We start from the raw sequence: 17,042 nt of genomic DNA, 5'->3' as shown, positions 1-17,042 counted from the left end.
ATTTTACTTTCAGAAATAGGCTTCTAACTCTGTTGTTGGAGCTGCCCCAAGGTGACAGCTACAAACACAGGCATCCACTGGAACAGGAACTCAGGTATGGCAGCTGACCCTGAAGCAGCCCGAGGTGATCGAAGCAGACAACTTAAAGCACTTTGCATATAAAAATTTCCAAGTACTGGTTACAGAGGTGTCTATACTTGGTGACACAGGTGTATCAAGCTGTATAATTACAACCAGTACATTTCAATTAAAAAGTTTATTTTTAAAAAGCCCAACTGCCAAAGGGCTCCTATTCTGATCTCAGGAAGAGATGATATGTCTGTCATTAAATTGGCCAATTACCCTGCTCCAGAGCTTTTGGGCCTGGTCTCATCTACCCTCACATAACTGAGGAAGGCAGCGAAGGAGAATCACAAAATATACTAGGTGGTCCAGTTTAATGGTTTACCTTTGATGTTTAACTTCCAAGCTAGAAGCTGTACCACTGGAGGGTTGACTATGGCCTAGAAAATGAATTTGCCCCCTGCTTGAAGAATCCGAACAAGCTGAGAAGGTTGCCTAACCTGACAAGGGCTTCACTGTACATCTTATTTTCATTACACCAGACAAGACTACCAACCAATCCAATCTTCAAGCCTCCAAGTTTCTCATCTCTGAGTCCTCACGAAAAGAGCACCCTTTTCCAGCATACCAACTTGTAAACAGCTTCGGGTTAGGGGTTAGGCCTGGCCTCCTGCTTTTATAAATAACGTTTTGCTGGAACAGTCACACTCATTCATTCATTAATCTATGGCTGCTTAGCTGTGACAGAGACGATATGGCTCACAAAGTCAAAAAGATGCACTTATCTGGTCCTTTATGAAAAAGTTGGCTGACTCCTGTGATAATTATTATGTTTACCTTGGTTTTGGCCTTTAACTTTATTTAGTAGGCACAGGGAGAACCAAAAAATCATTCAAGATGCAACAGTTCACAAGAAGTTTAGCTCAATCAAACATGAGATTCTATTCAGTGCATCTGAATCAAAATATTACGAGGATCCAAATGGGTGAGTATGTATTCCCCCTCCCCCACACAAGATGTGGGGGCCTGCAGTACTGAAGCAGACCCCTTTTACTACAAGTAGTAACAAAACTGACTTATTTGTATTAAATGAAGAGATGAGATGACTTGGCAACATTATAAAACCAGGACAATCATCAACTATGTTGTTTTACTATAGAGAAGTATTCCTAATTGATATGATTCTTTTCAGAGGGCACCGAAATACACAATATACAAATGATTGCTTAAATACTTTTCTTCATGCAGCTAACTATAAACTCATTGCTCTGATGTCTGTTGTTCTCTATATAATTTGGAAAGTATAAGAACACGATATTACAACTTTTTTATGTTTTATAAAGGAGTCTACATAAAGTATTTTTCTTCTTTTTTAAGTAAAAGATTTCCTTGCATTTGATTCAGGATGGTATATAGAACTCGTATGGCCTCCTGAAATTCCCCAGAAATAAAAGTATAGAAATATAAAAATTAATAGTCCTAAAACAGTGTGTGTATAGGAGACAGGGAATGAAGTACACTCATTAGGAATTAAGAAAAGTTCAACAAATTCCTGGCAAATTTTTGACAAACAAAAAGCAAGTTATAATTTGGAGGTTGGGCTTAGGGTGCAGTGTGAGAAATAGGGCTATAAATGAGAATGACTTAAAATTCTACATAAAAACAAACAAAGCTATTGTAACAAATTATCTCTGCTCACCCACCCCCAACGCAGAATACAATCAAACAAAAATTTACCCTGGGCTGGGGACTTCCCTGGTGGCACAGTGGTTAAGAAACCGCCTGCCGATGCAGGGGACACGGGTTCGAGCCCTCGTCCGGGAAGATCCCACATGCCCGGAGCAACTAAGCCCGTGTGCCACAACTACTGAGCCTGCACTCTAGAGCCCATGAGCCACAACTACTGAGCCCAGGTGCCACAACTACTGAACCCACATGCCTAGAGCCCATGCTCCGCAACTAGAAGCCACCGCAATGAGAAGCCCGTGCACCGCCACGAAGAGTAGCCCCCTCTCGCTGCAACTAGAGAAAGCCCGCACGCAGCAACAAAGACCCAATGCAGCCATAAATAAATTTTTTAAATTTATTTTAAAAAAAAATTTACCCTGGGCAAAAAGAGAGCTATTCGCTAAAGAAATGTATTAAAATGTCTGATAAAAGCCAAGTCTTCTTGTATGGGTACTAAGACCCCAGAGTGAATTCCTCCATATTCTGACATTTGTGAGCAGCTCCCACGAGAAAAACACTCTATCCACTCACTCTATATCAGGGTTCTTAACCTGCTGTCCAGAGATGGCCCCACCCCGCCCTGCCTCTGGCCAAGAGTCTATGGATAGAATTCAATGAACTTGGATAGTAATAAAAATCACACATTATTTTCATCAACCTCTAAATTGACATTTGGCAGTTTCTTCTGCTTTGAACTACTGCAACAAACCACAGTAGTATTAGCAGCAGCTGCGACTGTCACCACTAGAAATCACAGGCACTTTCATATATTATCGTTATTGCAGACCTCAAAATATCTTTTATGTTCATCACTATGTCAAAATTACAATAGTTAGACCTAACGCTGGATCTTACTATTTAGTGCATTTATAAAGAGCATATTACTCTTACCCCATTTGTTCTTTAATATTTTGATAACTGTGTTTCAATAAGATCAATTTCCATTGTAATCCAACATATTTTATACACTTAAAAATATTATCATAAGGGGCCCATGGGCTTCACCAGACTGCCAAAGGGGGTGCATGGCACAAAGAAGGTTAAGAACTACTATGCTGCTGGACACCTAGAGATGCACACGGCCCACTCACGTACCGAATGCCCCATCAGGCTTTCCATTTAGAAGAAAGGCCTATGGAGACACAGACCTACCTACAGACCAGCAAAGAACTTCCATCAGCTCTCCAGGCCTTTCTTAAATCAAGAGACATGAAGAAAAACAAAAGCTAATGATGAAATCTAGAGCAGTGGTCATTAAAATATAACCAAGGACCAAATCTACCCTGCTACCTGTTTTTGTAATAGTCAGCAAGCTAAGAATGGTCTTTACATTTTTTAAATGGTTGGGGGAAAAAAAATGAAATAACATTTCATGACACGGGAATTATATACAATTCTAATTTCAGCATCCATAAAGTTTCATCAGAACACAGCCATGCTCACTCATTTATGTATTACACTGGCTGCTTTGAGAGCTGAGCAGAAGCAGAAGAGACCGTAGGTGTGGCTGTGGCTCTCTCATCACTTTACACTCATGCTCAGCATACCATGAATTTGTGACAGTATAACTTTTTTTTTTTTTTTTTTTGCGGTACTTGGGCCTCTCACTGCCGTGGCCCCTCCCACCGGGGAGCACAGGCTCCGGATGCGCAGGCCCAGGGGCCATGGCCCACGGGCCCAGCCGCTCCGCAGCACGTGGGATCCCCCCAGACCAGGGCACAAACCCGCGCCCCACGCATCAGCAGGTGGACCCCCAACCACTGCGCCACCAGGGAAGCCCATAACTTTTTTAAAACATAAATTTACTTATTTATTTATTTATTTTATTTTGGCTGCGTTGGGTCTTCGTTGCTACGCGCGGGCTTTCTCTAGTTGCTGCGAGCAGGGGCTACTCTTCGTTGCGGTGCGCAGGCTTCTCACTGCAGTGGCTTCTCTTGTTGTGGACCACGGGCTCTCTATGCACACGGGCTTCAGTAGTTGTGGCTCGTGGGCTCTAGAGCATAGGCTCAGTAGTTGTGGCGCACAGGCTTAGTTGCTCCGTGGCATGTGGGATATTCCCGGACCAGGGCTCGAACCCGTGTCCCCTGCACTGGCAGGTGGATTCTTAACCACTGCACCACCAGGGAAACCCTGACCGTTATAACTTGACAGCATGTTGAATACATCACATATCACCAAGTCATGATACTTTTTTGTTTCATTACCAGTGCACACCCACCATGTCAAAACATGAAAAGCAGACTTTGAATGCCATGCATTTAAGACACAGTAAAGTGTGGATTATTTTACTGTCAAATTAGGTGGCAAAGCATTACAGTTATTACACAATGATACTACAGCAGTGCTGAAGGAACACAATATATGTTGACAATATTAAGCATTCATCACAATAATCCCAACTCACAGGAAAGCCATGGTGAGAAAAATTAGAAAATATAAGCAAAATATCTCATCACAAAATTATTTCCTCACAAAAATCAAAAATGAAAATGAGGCTGCAATCAAAGTAAGTTTCTGAGTGGCTCAGTTGTTAGCCAAAGAAAGCTGATGGTGAGTTAATTAAATCATGTTTGATTGCAGCAATTGAACAACTGTCCAGAGAAAAAGTTGTTTAAGAAAACTGGCTTTTTGGCAACAACAGTTTCTCAAAGACGTGAGGGAACTGGGAGAAACTCTGACAACTAAAAAAATAAGACAAATGATATCAGGTGGTTTTCCTTGGCTCTTGATGAGTTGACAGATGTTACTGACATCGCTCATATCACTGTGCTGTCCAAAGTTACAACAAGAAGCAAGAGCTCCATTCTCACGCAAATTTGCAGTAGATTTATCTTCCAGGCTCAAACTACAGTTCCAGCAGTGTTTTTCAGATTTTAATGTATATGCAGACGAAATCGCTATTTCAAAATCCATTTAACTGTGCAACTGAGGAGTTATCACCTAACCTTCAATTGGAAGTAATTAATCTGCAATGTAATGACAGGCTAAAAGACAAATCTCAAGAGAAAAATCTAATAAAGTTTTAAAAATGCCTTCCAAGCAATGAATATACTCAGTAACAATCATGCTGGTGAACTGATAAGAGTTTTCTGCAGTACCTGCAGTAAAAGAAACACCTTTAAAGATGAAATGTATAGAGTCTAATTACAGATCAGCACTAACAGATGAATCTTTGCAATCAATTTTGATAGGGAACACTAACTTTGAACTCCAGTTAAACAAATTATTACCCCAAAAGAAGAATCCCCTCATTCTCACTAGTAAACCTGTACAACAAAAAACTCAATTATTATATGTTAAATTCTGTCAATAAAAATGCTGTGGAAATTTGTTTTCTCCCACTTGTTATATCAGTAGCTACATTCTACCCTCAATTTTGCTTTTGGCTTGCAAAGCCTATCTTTTACAGAAAATATTTACTGACTCCTGATCTAGAGAATAAAACAAAAAAGCAGGAGAAAGAGAAAACCTGATCCAGAAGAAGCAAATACAATTCAAGGAAAAGAAAAGAGCATAAAAATTTTTAAATAAATAAACAAAGATATCAGGATGGTATATATATATTTTTTGCGGTACGCGGGCCTCTCACTGTTGTGGCCTCTCCCGTTGCGGAGCACAGGCTCCGGACGCGCAGGCTCAGTGGCCATGGCTCACGGGCCCAGCCGCTCTGCAGCATGTGGGATCCTCCCGGACCAGGGCATGAACCCACGTCCCCTGCATCAGCAGGTGGACTGTCAACCACTGCGCCACCAGGGAAGCCCCAAGATGGTATATTTTTTAAAAATGCTAGAAAGCTATAACAACAGAACAAGGAAGAATTCTTGATAATTATGATTTACAAAATGAAGATAAATAGAAATAGAGGAAATGTCTTAGAATCTAAAGAAAAAAGGCAAAGAGAATAAAAATAAAAGATATTCCTTGTACATGAAGGGTATGAGTAAACAGTCTCACCAAACACTTAAGCACAATGAATGAAAAAAGATTCAGTCTCTAACACCACCAAGAGAAGACTCTAAAAGCTTCCAGGGAGAACAGGATATTTAACAAAGTAACTAGAATTAGACTGCCAAGACTTCACGCTAGCAGCACTGGACAGTAGAAGAAAATGGGGCAATAAGCTCAAGCCGAATTCTATTTCAGCCAAATTACCTGTCAGCTATGAGAATAAAGTCAAGATATTTTCAGAAATGTTACAAGAACTCAAAAGTTTAATTCCATGCATTCCTATCTAACAATGTATGCCAGCTAAGTGAGAAAACAAGTTAGAAAATGGTGCTTTAAAAAAAAGGAAAGGATGTAATTCACAATAGCCTCATCAGACACCTAGCAATACATCTAACAAAAGGTATATAAGATGGAAGACATCTACAAAGAAAATTATAAAACACTGCTGAGATAAATTAAAGAGGAGTTAAAGACTGGACAATCCAATATTCTAAAGATGTCAATTCTCTCCCAAATGACCTAAAGATTCAATGCATTCCAAAGTGAAAATCCCAACAGGATTTGTTGTGGAACTTGACAAACTCTTTCTAAAGTTTATATGGCAGTGCAAAGGGCTAAGAAGAGCTGAGACAGTTAAAGAAGAAAAACAACGTGAGAGGACTTGCTTATCTGATATCCAAACTTATTATAATAAAACTGTAATAATCAACACAGTGAGGTCTTGGGGGAAGGGACAGACATATAAACCAGCAGATGAGAAGAGAGAGTCCAGAAACGGACCCATCAGAACACAAACACTTGATTTTTGACACCAATGACACTGCAGACTCATGGGAGAAAAGACAGTTCTTTCCCCCCAATGAATGGTTCTGGAACAATCGGGTATGATAATGAAAAAAAAGTAAAATGAAATTTGTCTCCTCTACCTCACAGTATACATAAAAATCAATTCTGGGTGCTTATAAACATAAATGGGAAAGAAAAACAACAAAACTTCTAGAAGACACTGTAGGGAAATATTTCTATTACCTCAGGATATTTAAATAAAACATATATAAAACATTAACTATAAAGGAACAGATTAATAAATTTGAATACATTAAAATTATAAAACTTTTATCAAAAACTGCCATTGACTGGAAAGAAAGCCGCAAAATGAGCAGATACTTGCAACACATATTCCACAAAGAAGGGGAAAACATCCACTACATCCAGAATAAAGAAAAAAATGAAAAAAAGACTTAAAGTGGCCCACAAAAAAGGCAAATCCAAGTGGGACAAACATGAAAAGATGCTCAATAGTAATCAAGAAAATGCAAACTGGGCTTCCCTGGTGGCACAGTGGTTAAGAATCCACCTGCCAATGCAGGGGACATGGGTTCGAGCCCTGGTCGGGGAGCAACTAAGCCCGTGCGCCACAACTACTGAACCTGCACTCTAGAGCCTGCGAGCCACAACTACTGAGCCTGCGTGCCACAACTACTGAAGCCCATGCGCCTAGAGCCAGTGCTCCGCAACAAGAGAAGCCACTGCAATGAGAAGCCCACACACCACAACGAACAGTACCCCCTGCTCACTGCAACTAGAGAAAGCCCATGTGCAGCAATGAAGACCCAATGCAGCCATAAATAAATTAATTAAATTAATTAATTAAAAAAAAAGAAAATGCAAACTAAATGACAATGAAGATATCTCACCAGATGGCAGAAAATAAGAAAGGTAACAAATATCAAGTGAGCAGCAGTAGAAATACAGCCTCTCATACACTGCCTTTGGGAATAAACATCAGTAGAACCACTCTGGAATACAGTTTGGCATCATGGTAAAGGGAAAGATGCTTGTACTCTAAGACCCAGCAGTTCCACTCCTAGGTAAATGTAGAGTAGATGTGCAGCAGGATACAAGTGAGAGACGTAGCAGCATTACCCATAACCCCCCAAACTGGACATGAGACCAAATGTCTACCAACACCAGAACCTAGTATATTCAAATAATGGAATGCTATGCAGCTAAGAAAATGAACAAATCAGTATACGCCACTTGTGTATACTATGTATATACTACATGTATATATCGTGTATACTATGACTCTTATAAACATAACGTTGAGAAAAATAAGACAGCAAAGAGCACATACAACACTGTTCTATTTCTATAAAGTGCAAAAACAGGCAAGAGAAAACTGCATTCTGAAGCGTGACAGCATTAGTAGTAAAACTGTAAAGAACGAGGAAGTGATTAGTACACAAGTTCGGACAGTAGTTATCTCCAGGAGGAGAAAAGGGAATACAACTGAAAAAGGAGGCATCAGAGGCACTGTGGGTAAAGCTTTCTTGACTTGCACAGTGTCTACTTGGGTGTTCTCTTTTTAATTAGCTGTGATACTATACATTTATGTTTTACACACTCATAAGTAAAGAGCCTGGCCTGGAGTAAGCCTACTTAGAAATAATCTAGGTATCCATCTTCTCACAGTATTGTTTCTGGGAAACTCCTCAAGATAATCGTAGAAGGCTGTACCTGTCTATCTCCTGTATGGGGTTATACATGGACTGGGGAACTTTAAGTGGGCATGAAAGACTGGGACCTACATGACTAAAATAGCATAAAAAAGGTGTGGGAAACCCAAACTGCAGTTTCTTGGTGTCCAACACAGCTCTCGTCCACAGCAGCCATATATGCCCCAAAGGGCAAAAGAAGTTATGTACTTGGGTAGCTGAGAGGCTTCCTGAGGAGATGAAGATGCTGTACCTGCTGGATTTTCTGTCCTGTATCCTTTTATAAAGCTGAGTATAAGAATATCATATGAAAGTCCATGTGTGTCTTGTGAGTCTCATTGTCAATTTGAACCCATTCTTTTGCAGTGCGTTAAAATTCAATCAAAAAAGTTCAAAAAGAGAAAAAGCAAGAAAGATGCAGATATTGGCGTTGCTGTGGGTTGACTGTGTCCTCCCCAAATTCTTATGTTGAAGTCCTAACCCCTAGTACCTTAGAATGTGACCTCATTTGGAAATAGGGCCATTATATGTATAATCAGTTAAGATGAGGTCATTAGGGTGGGCTTTAATCCAATATGGCTGGTGTCCTTATAAAAGTGGGAAATTTAGACACAGACGTATTCACACAGGGAGAATGCCCTTCAAACATGAAGGTAAAGATCAAGATGATGCTTCTGGAAGCCAAGGCAAGGAAGACCAAAGATTGCCAGCAAACCAACCAGAAGCTAGGGCAGAGGCATGGAACAGATTCTTCCTCACAGCTGTCAGAAGGAACCAACCCTCCCGACAGCTTGCTCTTGGACTTCTAGCCTCAAGAAACACAAGATGATAAATTTCTGTTGTTTAAATCACCCAGTATGAGGTACTTTGTTATGGCAGTCCTAGCAACTGAATACAAGCTTCAAGCTATAAATCACTACGGTTAGTTAAGTTTAGCAAAACAAAATTTTTAATCTAATTTGAAAAGAAAGAAGATTTTGAAACCGTTAACAACCATTTCAAAGATAGGGGAAACCAAAACACAGACAATGCACTAGAAACAGTTCATGTTAAACAACAAAGTTCTTAAATGATTAATTTTTTTTTAAGTATAACAAGGTTTCCTTTGATATAAGTAACCTGGTCTCAAATGCTGACTAAAAGGAGACAAATAAGATTCCTAATCAACTTCTCACTGCCATTTCTGTCTGTTTTTTCAATACACCAACTTAATCTTACTTTTTTGGAAATTTGCTCACACTTCAGTTTTACTTTCCATTTTATTTTCTCTTCTTGTGTTTCTTCAACTTCTGTATCATCTATTCCACCATCGATTCTGCAGCAAAAATATCAAATAACACAGATGGGTTTTTCAACATGCAAAGGGTTCATACCACAACATTTAAATTCACTGCTTTGGTTTACCTTCAACTTGCCCTCAAAGAAATTCCAAATTCAAAATCTACCCCAAATATTCCAGAGGAACATTCCATCATTACTACTCAATGGTGAGTAGTAAATGTCAACACATGTTTATGAGTAAACCGCAAAGCTTAAACTTTATATTACATAACCTTAATGTTCAACTATTAGCAGCTATACAAATCATCCATTCATTCAACAAATACCGAGTATCCACCGCACACCAGGCTCTGGACCTTAAATCCTGGAATACAACAATGAAAAAGACCTTGTTCCTGCCTTCTAAGAACTTTCTATCTACTTGGGAGAAAAAAAGAAAGCAATTTCCGTACGGTGTGCTAAGTATCAGTGCATACATGAGGAACACTTAACCTAGATTTGGGGGCCAGAAGTTTTCCTAACCTAAAAGATATGTAAGGGCTTCCCTGGTGGCGCAGTGGTTGAGAGTCCGCCTGCTGATGCAGGGGACACGGGTTCGTGCCCCGGTCCGGGAAGATCCCACATGCTGCCGAGCGGCTGGGCCCGTGAGCCATGGCCGCTGAGCCTGCGCGTCCGGAGCCTCGGTGGGAGAGGCCACAGCAGTGAGAGGCCCGCGTACCGCAAAAAAAAAAAAAGATATGTAAGAATTTAAAAAAAGAGGAATGTCAGGGAGAAGAGTATTTCAGGTAGAATGCAGGGTGCCTTCCGAGGTCAGGAGAGAACTAAACTTATATTCAAGTGGGAAGATGAAAAAGAAAAGTGGTTGTCAGGGTCATTAGGACTGAGAAGCTGAAAATGCATAGATACCATCTGAGATGACTACTTGAGGTTATTCCAGCAAAACTAAAAATAACCTAAGAAAGATGAAGATGGGAAATAAAAGAAACAAAGAAGCCACTAAAATGTACAGGTAAATCTAAATAATGGTTGATGCTATAGACACAGAAGTCTGAAGACAAATGTGTCTCAGCAAGTAGTGATCAAGAGATAAAAGCTTAAGATCTGAGTTGCACGCCAGATAAAGGCAAGGACTAGGCAATGTGTATGTTCTCAAAAGAACATGTTGCGAGTGGAAAGGCACTGCTAGCACTGGAATGTGAAGAGTGGTTTTGTGCTTCTTTCAAAGTTACAGGAGGAGCTCAGGCTTCACAGCCTCATCCAATCCAACAGTTTACGACGCCGATCTGTCCCTAGACAAAGTTTCAGTCACGTCCATCAGATGAGAGACCAAGGTGTGCGCCTTCTACAGAGGCCATCGTTACAAGAGCCAATAAACCAAATGCTGTGGAGTTTCACTGTTCTAGTTTTCAGTAATGAATCATCTTATGGAGTAGGAAGCAACCTCTCCTTAGGCAGAGCGATAATGACCACAGCAGCGATTACAGCAGCAGCTGACTCTTGCATTACACTTACTCTGTGCCAGGCGCTACTCCATGCACATTACACACATCACAACAGCCTATGACATATATACTATGGTTTAAAAGCCCATTTTACAGATAAGAAAATGGAATACGGAAGGCTTATGTAACCTGCCTCAAATCTAGCAAATGGTGGAGCTGAGATTTGAGTCCAGGCAGGCAGAGCCAACTTCCTATTCAAAATATGCACCTGGATATCTACTAGACAAAATCTTAAAATATCCAAAACTGAACTTTATTTCTTTTTTTTGGCCGCGCTGCACGGCTTGCGGGATCTTAGTTCCCAGACCAGGGATTGAACCTGCGCCACGGCAGTGAAAGCGCTGAGTCCTAACCACTGGACCACCAGGGAACTCCCCAAAACTGAACTCTTGATCTAATCCTCCTGCAATCTTAAACAGCAACTCCAACCTTCTAATGATACAAACCAAAAACCTTGAAGTTGACCTTAACTCCTCTCTCAGACTGCCCATCCAATCTCTGAGGAAATAGTTTATCTTCCAAATATATCCTTACCTGACCACTTCTTGTTGCTAAAACTACGATCCAAGCTACTCTGGCCCCCCCTCCGTTCTACTCTCCACATAACGAGATGGTCCTGCTAATATGTCACTCTCGGCTAAAAACCCTCCAAGACCTCTCACCTCACTCAGGGTAGGAGCCAGAGTCCTTACTACGGCACCTACAAGTCCCTACACAAGCTGCCTCCCCCTCCGCCCCCCATCCCAATACCTCTCGAGTTCCCCTTTACCAGTCCCACTATTCTTACTCCACGCCAGTTGTCTTTCTGGCTACTTCGCTCCCAACACCCCATCACATCTAGCTCACTCCACCTCAGGACCTTTATATGGAATACTCTTCCCACTAGATAATCAACCTCTCTCACCTCCTTCAGGTTCCTACTCAAATATTAATGATGTTATTAGTGAGGCTTTCCTTACCTCCCTTACTTAAAAGATCTACCTCCTCCCTACCATCCCATCCTCTCTTACCTGCCTAACCTGCTTCCATTTTCTCCGTGGCAGTCTCAACGCCTTTTTCAACCTAAAGGAAACAGTATATCCCAATGGAGTTCGCTGCTCTATTATGGTCTTTAGGATCTTCCGATGTAAATCAGGAGACTCTATCGTTCACCGCACGTCTTTTCTACCCAAAAGGGCCTAGCACGTGCAGTGAGAATGACAAATGATCTCTGTCCCCTAGGAGCTGACTGCCTGCAAGGGCAAAGCGCTATGGGGCCGCAGGCGGGTTCCCACCCGGCCGGAGGGGCCGGGTTGCAGAGAAAGGGGAGCATCCCGGGCCTCCCTCGCCGTCTGGGCCGCTCCCCCAGGCCCAGGCTCCCGGCACCGCTGGCCCCGGCGGCCTATGAACCGGGCCCCATTCCCGGCTTCTAACCCCTGCCCCGGAACGACCTGTGGGCGCCCGGCCGTCGCACCGGCCCGGCCGGCCCGACGCGCTCCCCGCGGGACCTGGCGGCCCTGCCAGCGCGGCCTCCCAAGGGAACAAAGGGGCGGAACCTAACTGCATCCCCTGCGTTCAAAGCATGAAAAGACCGGGGGTCACCTTTGGTCAGAGTCCGTGGCGGGCTTCTTGCCGAGAGCCGGGTTGGGGGGTTTGGAGAAAAGATTCTCAAAATCCATCATTCTCGTCAGAGCCCGACAGCTACCGAGAAACAGGTACGGCGTGAGGAGGGCGCCGCACACCACTACAAGGCCGCCGCGCACCATGGGCAGGACGCCCCGCTCATGCGCTTTTCCATCCCGGGCTCTGCGCACGCCCGCTCTCGCCCCCTCCCCCGCGGCCCTGCGCAGGCGCTGTCCTCCTGGCCGTTTGCGTGTACGCTTCTCGACACGTTATCTCAAGTATATAGTAGAATTTTAAAACGTAGTCCTCCTTTATTTCCCTTTAGTGAAAACTCTTCGATCGAAGTCACAGTGTTTCTAAGGCATGGTAGCTGACGTTTATTTGAGCGCTCACTTTGTACCAGGAATCATTTCACATTTTCGCTCACCTAATCTTAACAGCCCTCTAAGAAATACACTGTTACCTCCCACATTTTCAGATGAGTAACCAGCGCGGTGGACTGATTTTGCGACTTGCAGACTCTTTACAATCTAATGAAATTAAAATAAAGATGACTTTAAGGCCGAAAATCCACTGAAAGTACCACGTGCTAAGAGAAATGGGTGGAGAGGGTCCAAAGGTTAAAAAAAATTTTTTTTGATTTAAATTAATAAATAAGTAGATAGGTAAAATGTTTTTAAAAGACGCCCAGACTTTAGGAGTGGGGTCCGGGTATCAGCGGGTTTGGGGCAGTTCCCTAGGTGATTCCAAGGTTGAACCTGGGCTAATTCAACAGGTGGGCTTAAGAATGATCAGAGCCAGCTGTGTTGCTGACCTTGTTTTTTTTGGGGGGTGGGTGGAGGTGTGTCTGGGTTTTTTTCCCATCTGGTTAATGAGAATGGAAATGCTTGTTCCGCTTTCCTCTCAGACTTGTAGTAAGATCCTGAGAGAAAAGAGTTGAAAGGCTTTGAAAAATGTCAACCACAGAATACACCTAAGATACTTGTTTTTCCTCGTTCTAAGTCTCTGCCACAGTGAGGCCTTGGAGTAGGGTTGCCAGATATCACAAATAGAAATACAGGAGACACAGTTACATTTGAATTTTGGCCAAGCTACAAATAACTTTTTTACATTTTAGTATGAGTACGTTCCAGGCAATATTTAGGACTTATACATATATACGAAAGGCTTGTTTGTATTTTATCTTGGCGCCTCTTTCCCTGCTGCAACTAACCGGGGTGAGGGCCCTAGGCTCTTCACTGGAAGCTGCACACCTGCGGGGCTACCTCTGTTTGGGGGATTTTTTTTGTTAACCATCATTGTGAAGGAAGGCATTTCTAAATCTCTGATTTGAGGTGGGTCCTGTGTAGCCAGCCCAAGCCAATAAAGGGCTGTAATGAGTGGTTGCCCCTCTGCTCTGCCAGTCACTGATTCTCACTGAGTGGAGAGTTTGCTTTTAAAATTCAATGAAGCAATATCAATTTATTTAGATTTTCTTTCATTTCTTTCATCAGAGGTCTGTAGTTTTCCTCATATAGATGACGTACATATTTTGTTAGCTTTACGCGTGAGGGTTTTTTTTGGTTTGGTGCTAATGTAAATGATTTGAAGTTCACATTTCAGTTGTTCATGGCTAGTATGTAGGAAGGCAATTGACTTTTGTATATTAACCTTGCTTTAATTGCTTGTTAGTTCCAGAATTTTTTGTCAGTTATTTGGAATAAGCAGTTGCCAAGCGTTGGGTTGGGGGTAGGGTAGGGAAGGAGGAACGAATAGGTAGAGCACAGCAGATTTTTAGAGCAATGAAACTATTCTGTATACAGTAATGAGGGACACGTGTTACTATGTGTTTGTCAAAACCCATAGAATGTACAACACAGAGTGAATCCAATGTAAACTGTGGATGTTAATGTATCAATATTGGTTCAACAATTGTAACAAATATACCAAACTAACATAAGATGTAAATAACAGGGGAAACTGTGTTTTGGGGGGGCAAGGAAACTTTGTACTTCTCAATTTTTGTATAAACCTAAAACTGCTCTAAACAAAGTCTATTAAAAAACAGTTGATAGGGGCTTCCCTGGTGGCGCAGTGGTTGAGAGTCCGCCTGCCAATGCAGGGGACACGAGTTCGTACCCCGGTCTGGGAAGATCCCACATGCCGCGGAGCGGCTAGGCCTGTGAGCCATGGCTGCTGAGCCTGCGCGTCCGGAGCCTGTGCTCCGCAACGGGAGAGGCCACAACAGTGAGAGGCCCGCGTACCGAAAAAAAAAAAAGATACAGTTGATAGGGGGCTTTTCTGAAATGAAGATGCCCAGGGTTAGTTGGGGGAAAAAAGGGTGGGTACTAAGTGCCAAGAGGATTCAGAAGAGAAAAAAGCACATTGGTTGGGAAGGCTTCTTGAAAGGGGTATATTTGAGCTTGGTCTTGAGGTAATTTCCATTAGAAGAGATGAAGTTAAATGGGCATCACACGTGGAGAGAAATGTATCAAAGCAGGAAAATAAAGTACAGTTTGAAAAATGGGGAATTATTTAGTTTTGCTTAATGTAATGCCAGTATAAGGGAATCGTGGGAAAAAACCCTCACAAGGTAGGTTGGACCAATGATAGAGAGCCTGACTTGCTTCTCTTAGCGAAGGACTGTTTGACTCCTGGCAGGAATCAGGGTCCACTTCACAGATAAGACAATGGAAGTTCTTTGAAGCCAGACATCTTCCCCAGAGAAGTTGTACTTTCCCCTGTTGTTTCTATTATTGGCAGTCACCTTCTTTTGTACATGAATCATTACTAAAAATTAAGAGGAAAATTGAATTAAGCTACCTTTAGTATCCTTTTATTGGAGGAAAGTGCTGTATTTCCAAACTCAAATTATAGGACTTCCTGGCGGTCCAGCGGTTGAGACTCCATGCTTCCACTGCAGGGGGTGTGGGTTCCATCCCCAGTCGGGGAGCTAGGATCCCAAGTTAAAAAAAAAAATTATTACCATACATACTTTTTCACATAAAACGTCCAGCATACAGCAAAACATAACCAGGCAACCAAAGGAAATTAAAGTGATAGGTTAAAAAAAAAAAAAGTACAGGGGCTTCCCTGGCAGCGCAGTGGTTGAGAGTCCGCCTGCCGATGCAGGGGACACGGGTTTGTGGCCCGGTCCTGGAAGATCCCACGTGCCACGGAGTGGCTGGGCCCGTGAGCCATGGCTGCTGAGCCTGCGCGTCCGGAGCCTGTGCTCCGCAACGGGAGAGGCCACAACAGTGAGAGGCCCGCGTACCGCTAAAGAAAAAACAAAACAAAACAAAACAAAAAACAACAACAACAAACAAAAAGCACAGCAAAATCAGCAAGCAAGAAAAACTGACCTGCAAAGGCATCAGATACTAGACTTTTCAGATAAAGACTATCAAAAGCTATACATATGTTTGTGGTAGATTGATTCCCAAATGGCCAGTAGCAAAAATGATTGTAGTGGTTATGAATATTTCATCCTCAATTTGATATGTGTATTTGTACACATACATGTGCGTGAAACATAAATATGTATATTTTATATAATATATGAAATCTTCCCCTCTCCCATTCTCCTACTAACACATGATATATTAATAGTAGTTAACTTTATATCTCATTACTCAAGTATTTGATATGAAAGGAGTGTGACTGAGCTAAAGGAAAAACTAGAAGAATAAACATCACCCAAAGATGGAAAAGAGAGTTTTTATCCTTTTTAGGGGAAAGGGTTAACATGTTTTTGGCTAAACATTGTGTAGCTGCATCATAATAGGCAAAGGTATGACTTTGCTATTGTTTTTATTCTGGATGGAAGTTAAGTATGAGTTAAAGTGGTACATATGGGTGCCTAGTTGAAAAGTGTGTACTTGGTGGTTTTCTAGTGTGTCATCTCTGCTGGGCTGCTCTACGTTTTACAGGATTCCTGTCCTTGCATGTTTCCAGTTAGAATGGGCTATCAGAGAGATTTTTGCACAAAATTTGGAAGGTGGAAGTGAAACAGCAGTCATATTGTTTTTATACTCAGGAAGTTACTGCAGGGGTGACAGATGCTGGTGCAACACATGCACATAATCATTTATCTGCTAGTTCACCTTGCTGAAATGGGGCAACAATCAGACCTTCAGCTGACACACCTTGTCACAGATCTTCCTTCAGCTTCTCCAAATTCTGGGCAAGGTATGTTTAGCTCCATGGTAAAAGGCACAAGATTCTCCTTCAAAGCACCCACATCATAAAAGGTGGATGTGGTGAGAGACTAATACAGGTTCTAGTTTGTCCTTAAGGATTCCAGTTCATTTCTACTCTCCTTCTTTACATCCAACTTCCCTTCCTGAACCCTTGCCTTGAAGATCTTAAGTTCTAGACTCAGACAAAAACTCTACAGAGATTATTTTAAACAGTTCCCACAATTGCATAAGACCAACTGCCT

At 42.1% G+C, this 17,042-nt stretch overlaps 1 protein-coding gene across 3 annotated transcripts in view; it reads right to left on the bottom strand.

Annotated features, from left to right (window-relative positions):
• ZC3H8 (zinc finger CCCH-type containing 8) overlaps positions 1-12,786 on the bottom strand; it is a 34,533-nt gene extending 21,747 nt beyond the window's left edge. For all 3 annotated transcript variants that reach the window (XM_082852137.1, XM_082852138.1, XM_082852139.1), the window contains exons 1-2: positions 12,602-12,786; positions 9,456-9,552 (exon numbers count right to left, since the gene is read on the bottom strand). In XM_082852137.1, the coding sequence (XP_082708263.1) occupies positions 9,456-9,552; positions 12,602-12,765 (261 nt within the window). In that variant the 5' untranslated portion in view covers positions 12,766-12,786. The remainder of the gene's footprint in view (positions 1-9,455; positions 9,553-12,601) is intronic.
• Positions 12,787-17,042: the final 4,256 nt, after the last annotated feature.

The sequence above is a fragment of the Leucopleurus acutus genome (assembly GCF_964270905.1).
Source record: "Leucopleurus acutus genome assembly, chromosome: 12".
NCBI classification, from domain to species: domain Eukaryota; kingdom Metazoa; phylum Chordata; class Mammalia; order Artiodactyla; family Delphinidae; genus Leucopleurus; species Leucopleurus acutus.
This window is presented reverse-complemented; position numbering and strand designations above follow the sequence as displayed.